General features: G+C 46.5%; 1 protein-coding gene across 2 annotated transcripts in view; it reads left to right on the plus strand.

The window, feature by feature from the left end:
• The window catches only part of Nxnl2 (nucleoredoxin like 2), a 14,228-nt gene extending 9,682 nt beyond the window's left edge, over positions 1-4,546 (plus strand). The window contains exon 2 of one of the 2 annotated variants that reach the window (XR_002818733.1): positions 3,978-4,057. Coding sequence is in view for 1 of the 2 variants with exons in the window: in XM_004644089.2 (XP_004644146.1) it covers positions 3,978-4,149 (172 nt within the window). In the remaining variant the exon portion in view is untranslated. Of the gene's footprint in view, positions 1-3,977 lie in introns of both variants that reach the window. The other variant, XM_004644089.2, reaches the window with a different exon arrangement.
• The last annotated feature ends 3,723 nt before the right edge of the window (positions 4,547-8,269 follow it).

The raw sequence follows: 8,269 nt of genomic DNA on the forward strand, positions 1-8,269 counted from the left end.
GATGCTACAAGGAGGGCTTTTGAGCATCCTTCCAGGCTGTGCTGGAAGTTGTGAGGTGCCCACAGCCATCCTTTGAGTATTGCTACAGAAGCTGCGACTGCTTTTTTTTTTTTTTTTTTTTTTTTTGACAGGATGTTGCAATGTAGCGCAGGCTGGCCTTGACCTCACTTTGTAGCCCAGGCTGGTCTCAAACTCACAGCAGTCCCCATGCCTCAGCCTCCCTAGTGCAGGGATTACAGGTGTGCACTACCACACCATTTCCTTTTTTAACTATAATAAACTATAATAAATATTATTCTTTCTACTTTCTTTGAAGTTGTTTCATCATTAGCTTCTTGACTTAAATACATAACTCATCTATTTTTTCACTGTTGTTATTTTTTACTGTTACTTGTTTTTAAGACAGGGTCTTGCTGTGCTTCCCAAACTGGTCTTGAGCTCATGGGCTCAAGTGATCCTCCTGCCTCAGCCTTTCCTGAGCTGAGACTATGGGTGCATGAGTTTTGGATATGTGTATTTAAGGTTATAGCCTCCTAAGAGTATCAGGGTGTATCTATAGTTTACAGTTTGTACAAGGTGTGACTAACATTTATGGTGTTTAAATAAAACAATTATTACAATAAAAGATGCATCGACCTCAATCCCCCTCAGGACACTCCCATTTCTTTTTGTATATTAGGGATCCACCTGTTTACAGCTTCCCAAGAGCTGGGATTACAACTGGGATTACAGGTGTGCGCCACCACATCCAGTCTCAATTGCCGTCTCAGCGCGCCCCAGGGATGGGGCTGGCACGTCAGGCCTGGGGATCCCCCGCCTTACAGGCACTTTAATCCGCTGGGCAATTTGGCTGATTCAAACACACGTATGTGATTCTTGTTGCCACTTTCCGAAGCAGTTCTTGAAGTCCTCTTTCATGAGTGTGATAAATATGATGAATAACACAATTACGGCAACTGCTGCCGCCAGGGGCTGCCTCTGGGCAGGGCGGGCTTGTGAAGATACCACGGTGTGTCTTCATCCACTTCACCACCCGCCGTGGCTGGCACTGCGACGCTTGTGCTCATCCCAAAGTCAGGATGAAAAGTAACCATGGGGTGGAGTCAGGACAGCAAGGCAGCCGCGACAGGACTTCTGGAACGGCTTTCCAGAGTGGCAAGCAGCTTTAGAGAGGCTTTAGAGAGTGGCGAGCGTGGTGGGTGTTTGAAGGGGGTGTGTGTGCATGTGTGTGTGTGTGTGTGTGTGTGTGTGTGTGTGTGGTATTCTGAGGAGGATTAAAGACAGTGTGACTCAGTACAGGTGTCCCTTGGTATCAGGGTATTGTTCCAGAATGCCTGCAGGTGTCAACCCCGAGAGGGTCCAGGTCCCTTATCTGCAGCAGGGTAGTGTTTGTGTATAACCTACACACATCCTCTCATGTACTTTATTTTTATTTTTATTTTTGGTTTTTCTCTCATATACTTTAAATCATCTCCATATTACTTGTGATAACCAAGACAAGGTAAATATTGTATAAATAGTTCTTAGGCTATTTAGTGAATAAGGGCAAGAAAAAGTTTTCATGCTCAGTACAAGCATTATTTTTTTCTGAATATTTCAATTTGCAGTTGGTTTTATCCATAGATGTGGAGTTCTCAGATATGAAGTGTTTATCGTCCATTCATATGGTTTAATTTTAATTTTTTCCATTTATGTATTTGGTACATACATGCAGCTTGGACTTGTAGTGATCCTCCTGTTTTCAGCCTCTCCAGAGCTGGGATTACAGGCATGTACCACCATGCCTGGACTTGGTCACAGCCTCAGCGCGCCCTGTTGCGGGGGGCCACCATGGCATGCAGGACCAGGGATTGACCCGTCCCTGCACTTGCCAAAACAGGCGCTTAATCACTGAGCTAACTCACCAACCTGTTTTTTTTTGCGATAGGGTGTTGCTTTGTAGCTGAGGGTACCCTTGAACTCACTATGTAATTCAGGCCAGCCTTGAACTCGTGGTAATGCTCTTGCTTCAGCCTCCCAAATGCTGGGATTACAGATGTGTGTCACCATGGCTGGCTAAACATTTTGTACTCTATACATTTCACATACACCATACAGTTTTTAAACCCATTCTCCCCCAACCCTTTGGTTTTTATTCAGACAGAGACTTGCTGTGTAGCCCAGCCTGGCCTTGAATTTACAGTGATCTTCTTGCTTTAGCCTCTGGAATGCTGGGATTATAGATACACCACCATGCCTGGTTTAAACCCATTCTTTTTTTTTAAAGATGTATTTATTTATTTATTTGGTACAAGGTCTTGCTAGCAGCTCAGCTTGGACTCAGTGATCCTCCTGTCTCAGCCTCTTCAGCACTGGGATTATACGCGTGTGCGACCATGCCTGATTTCAGTGGCGCCTGGGATTCTGGGGATCAAAACCAGGTCCTTGTATTTGCCAGGCAGGTGCTTAGACCATCCAGCTATTTCCCTGGCCCTAATCCCTTTCTTAAACATAATGATTATTATTATTATTTATGTATTTGGTACAGGGTCTCACTGTGCAGCTCAGACTCATAGTGATCCTCCTGTTTTCAGCCGCACCAGGGCTAGGATTACAGGTGTGCACCACCATACCGGGACTCTGTGGCCAGCTCAGTGTGCCAGGGGTGGGGCCGGCATGACATAATGCTCCTGGGGATCAAACGTGGTCCTGTGCTTGCCTAAGTAGGTGCTTAGTCTGCTGAGCTGTCTCACTGGCCACATGATTTTTTTTTATTGGTTTCTAATTCCAATATATGATAGTCTGGGTTGGTAGTCTGTATACTACTGATCATTTGAAATTTAGTAAGACTGCCTTTGTGCATAGGGTTGGCTTTATCATGGCCTCACAGATGCTGAATTTGGTGTGTTCTCTGTATGCTGGAAATTTGTCCCATTTTCCTGGCTCTGGAGGGTTGCTGTTGGCTTGGGTGTGGGAAGCACTGAGGAGGCCTCCCAGGAGGTGCTGCAGAGGAAGTTTAGAAGTAGGAATGTCTCATGGGTGTTTCTTTTTCCCCTCTGGTACCAGTCCTGAGGGCTCCAGATGAAAGAAATCAGATTGTGTTAACCATGAGGCCTTGTTTCCAGGCCATGATAGACAGGAAAGGGATTTCCCTGGCTGACCTTCCTGAAGGGGTAATCCCTGTGAAGCTGATGGGGAGCTGAGTTGAGGGGGCAGGTACATCTTTCTCTAAATGAATTAAGATAAGTTTGTAAAAAGAAAACTGGGTTATAGAAGATGGTAAAATGGAGCTAAGAAATGCCTCCTTAATCACGTCAACTGGCACAACATTCAGCTCTAAGGTGGACAGTCTCATAAGGCTTTGGATGTATTTATTTATTTATTGTACCGGATATCGAACTCAGGACCTTGTACTTGCCAAGCAGGCATTTATGCTGCTGAGCTATCTCCTCAGCCCTTTGAATGTATTTAGAACTCATACAACTTTAACTTATACCATAATATTTATATATTTTTCTTCTCTTGATAGAAAAAAGCCAACCCAACCACAGAGTTTATTTGTGCATTTTGAACTGCACTGTTCAGTACCTCCCCACAGCCTACCTAAGTTTAAATTAACAGCGCAGGGCTGTGGCACAGAGGTAGAGAGAGCACTTGCCTAGCATGCTGGAGGCCCTGGGTTCCATCTTTAGTACTGCAAAAGGAAACAAATGAATAATTCAGTATAAGCGGTTCAGTTCCTTGGGCACACTGGCTACCTTTTTTCAGTGCACTGCCTCTCTGCAGCTGGCTGGCGGCCACAGTCCAGTCAAGACAGCCAGAGAATGGCTCCATCGCTATAGACAGTCTCTGGGTCAGGACTGGCTCAGAAACTGCAGTCACAGCATAAAAGGAGCTGGCCACCGGTGGGTGGTCGCCGGGGTCCCGGGGCCCCTTCTGGTCGGATGAATGTGCCAGCCAGAAATGCTAACCAGCTGGCGTCCCTCTTCTCTTCGCAGTGAATTGAAGAAAAGATACAGCGTCACGGCCACCCCCAAGCTTGTGATTGTGAAGCAAAGCGGGGAAGTCATCACCAACAAGGGGCGGAAGCAGATTCGTGAGCGCGGTCTGGCCTGCTTCCAGAACTGGGTGGAGGCGGCTGACGACGTCTTCCAGAATTTCTCAGGTTGAATGGGGAGACCTGGGAAGACAGCGCCCGCGCCCAGGGAGGGGAGGCCTTGAGCCTTCGTTTCTCTTGGTTGCATTTTATTTCAGGGCGGAAGTAGTAAAAGGTGGCAGAAAGCAAATATTATTCAGGAAAAGATGCCTTTCCTGTTTTGACCTCGTAGCTCATTTATAGATATTTTTATTTTTGCATCTTTTCATTCATCTTGACCCTCGCGTGTCTCTGCTGAGCTATGGGGAAATCTATGCAAATCACTTATCTGTACATGTCGCTCAGGTAAAATGATCTGTTTATTGATAAATGTTCGTGATCGATATCATTTTATTGATGTGCATTCACAACTACATTTGTTAAACGAGTTTGTAAACTGTGTACTTTAATAAATGAAGATTTATACCTTGAGCTGCTCTGCCTTCTTCTTTTCTCATTCTAAAGCAAGTGCCAGTAGGAGGAAACGTGATGCTTCAACTGCTTTATTTATAAAATGAGTTTTATTTTCGTTTTTAATTATGTGCTCTCTTGGAATTATTTCCTCCTGTGTTTTCTCATATTTCACTTTTTTTTTGCTGTTCTTTTTGGGAGCAGTTTTGCTTTGTAGCCGAGGCTAGCCTCAAATTCACAGCGATCCTCAGCTTCCAGAGTGCTGGGATTATAGGTGTGTATCACCACACCCAGCTTCATGCTTGCTTTTTGAATTTTTACTATTTATTTATTTTTCTTTTTGTGGTACCAGGAATTGAACTCAGGACCTTGTGCTTGCCAGGTAAGCATTTATTTCACTGAGCTATCTCCCTGGCCCTTTATTATTTATTTATTTATTTATTCATTTATTTGGTATAGGGTCTCGCTGTGCAGCTTGGGCTCATAGCCATCCTCCTATCTCAGCCTCCCCAGCACAGGGATTACAGGCATGTGCTACCATACCTGTTTTCCATGGCCAGCATGGCGGACTCAGAGTTCCTGGCTTTTGGGGCCAGCATGGCATGCAGTACTGGGGATAGAACCTAGGACCTTGCGCTTGCCAGGCAGGTGCTCAGACCACTGAGCAGTCTCTCCAGCCCCATGCTTACTTTTTTTTTTTTTTTTAAATGTATTTAGTACAGGGCCTACAGGGTCTCATTACACAGATTGAACTTGTAGTGATCTTTCTGTTTTCAGCCTCCCAAGCACTGGGATTACAGGAGCGCTTTAGCACACCCAGTCTCAATCGATGTCTCAGTGCACACAGGTTGGGGCCAGCATGGCATGCCGGGGGGCCCAACTTACTTGTAATAGTACTGTAAGAACCTAGAAATGACAGTTTAAGGCTGTATACTGTCAGGATAACACTTTAGTCAGTGGGGATAACACCACACTGGTTCCATAAGATAATAAAAGAGCTAAAAAATGCCTATTGCCTATTGTGTCTGTGGTGTCTGCTCATCATGAGGGCATCTAATGGTGCTCCTCTCAGTGTGTGACCTCATTATGTGACACAGACTGGCATTTACATTCTTACTGCCAAGTCTCCACATTCCCAGAGGATGCTGTCCATCCAGGCGGGCAGAAACCCTGCCACAGCAGGAGAGCTGCCAGTGGGTGGGTTGCCGCTCCTCAGAAGCCTGCAGCTCTGCAGCCCTTCTTCTCCCGGTACATCTTGATCTGAAGGCTCAGAACTGGGAGTGTACTGCAAGCCTTCTGCTGGCCCAACTCCTGTCTTTGGGTTACGACAGCTTGCTGGGTCCTGTAGCTGGGAATCGGATGCCCAGACCAGGCCAGTCTGTGGGGTAAGGAACCCCATAGCCTGAGCCCAACAGCTTTGCTGTGCTTGTGTGGTGGCTGCTGCATGTGCCTGGGGTCAGACTATGACATTGACCTCCCAGCCCTTCTCTACCAGTTAGCCTCTCTTCATTGAAAACTGAAGGGCTGGGGAGATAGCTCAGTAGAGTAAAAGCTCTTGCCTGGCAAACACAAGGTCCTGAATTCAATCCTTAGTAATGCAAAAAGTAATTAAACTGAGATGCAGCTTCCTGGGGGTCCTAGGGGGCTGACTGAAGAGTATTGATGGGTCATTTACCCCTAGGTGAATCATCTAGCAATAAAGATTTCGTCCAGAACCAAGAAATGGCTTGTTAATTATGTGAATTTTGATCCCCCCTCCGCCTTTACCCTGAGCTGCACTCCTAACCCTTTTACCTTTTTTTGATTTTAAAAATTTGTGGACAGGGTCTTGTGTATCTGTGAGTTCCACATAGGCACCTATTTTTCTGTGTGTCAGGGTGAGTTTTATCATTTTGCTTTGCTTCTGTCTCTGGTGAGTAGGTGGGACCACTGTGGGACAGAGTGGTGACCCTGAGACTGCCCTGCCTGCACTAATGCCCAGGGCTGTACCTTAGTCAGGCGTCTTGTCTGTGAGCTTTGTTGACATCAGACCACTGAGCCCCTATTGGTAGTACTTTGTGTCACACATCCCTTTCTGCTCCTAAGCTACAGTACTGGGTGTGGCCTGGGCAGGGGAGTCCTGCAGGGGAGGTAAAAATGCCAGGAGTGCAGGACAGAGCAGGCGCAGAATATGCTGTGAGCGGCTGCTGTGCCACTGGGAGCACGTACACGAGACCCACACCACGTCTCACACGTGCAGCCACATGCGCAGCACATTACCCATTATGCACGTCCATGTGCATCCTACTCCACAAACATACCCCCATGCCCAACTCAACCTCCCATGGAATATTCACTATGCACATGCAAATCCTACGACACACACACACACACACACACACACACACACACTTTACACACCACATACCTCCATCCTCCTCATAGTACATATACAGATACCACACATATAACATCACACACATCACATCTTTCTACCTCATACACATACCACAACCCCCAAATAAAACCTATACATACCGTACCACATATGTATAAATAACAGCACATACACACTATGGACACATGCCAGACATATATACCACATCACAGCATACAACACACATCATACATATATACTGTATTTGCATAAACACAACCACAACATACACATCCCCAGAAGAAGGGAAAGAAGACGGAAGATCAGTCTGTGCTCCCATCGGTCGGGAGCACAGAGCTCAGGTGGGCTGTGTGGAGTCCAGGGACCCTGCAGACACAGTGCATGCCAAGGCAGGTGTCCCCTTCCTTCTGGCTCTGCCTCCACATCCATCCGGCAAGCGGGCTGTGGTAGAACAGTCTGGTTGACAAGATCCTCAGTGTTAGATCGCTTCCACTTTGTAAGCTCCTCAGGATTTTTGGCCATTATCTGGGGTTCCTCTTTCTCTTCTGTATTTTTGCTTATGAATTAACTCATTTGGTTGGTTGCTGGTTTTTTTAAAATTTTTTTTTTATTTTTCCTGTGTTTCTGCTGTAGTCTGAATGCTTGTGTACCACCCATAATCTACACATTGAACCCTAACCCTGAGGAAGTAATGACATCAAGAGGTGGGCGTTGGGAAGTAATTAGGTCATGAAGGTGGAGCCTAAGGAGTGGAAACTGCTCTTACCTAGGAGGTGCCAGAGGGCTCGAGAGGTTCTTCCACCATGTGAGGACACAAGGAGACTGCGCCATCTGTGGACCATGGGAAGGGCCCGCATGTGACACTGAATCTGCTGGCTTTCACCCTCTAGAACTGTGAGCAATAGATGTCTGTTGTTATAAACTACAGTCTATGACATTTTGTTATCACACACTGAATGGGTTGAGCAGTCTGTATGAGTGTCCTGACCTGAGGCCTCCACTGGTTATCTGAGTCTTCTCTTCAGACATTCAGAAGCAGGAGATGGTGTTTAGTCCACCTTCTGGGGGGGAATCTCTTCTGGAGGATTCCAACCTCACTGTGGGGTTGGTGAATTACTCATTTGCTGCCCAGAGACCACCTTGGCATTGCTCTTTGGAGTCATCCCAGGGCAGCCCCACACCTTGCTCCTACACTGGACTCCTTGAATTTCTTTTTCTTAGGTTAGTCTTTTATTTTGTTGGAAGGACCGGCAATATAGCTAAGTGGACTAAGCACCTGCTTAGGCAAGCTCAGGGGCTGGGGTTGAATTCCTGGCACCACATGCAGCACTAGCCCTGCCCCTGGGCACCCTGAGCCAGCCACTGAG

This window comes from Octodon degus, unplaced genomic scaffold (genome assembly GCF_000260255.1).
Source record: "Octodon degus isolate 3935 unplaced genomic scaffold, OctDeg1.0 scaffold00192, whole genome shotgun sequence".
NCBI lineage: Eukaryota > Metazoa > Chordata > Mammalia > Rodentia > Octodontidae > Octodon > Octodon degus.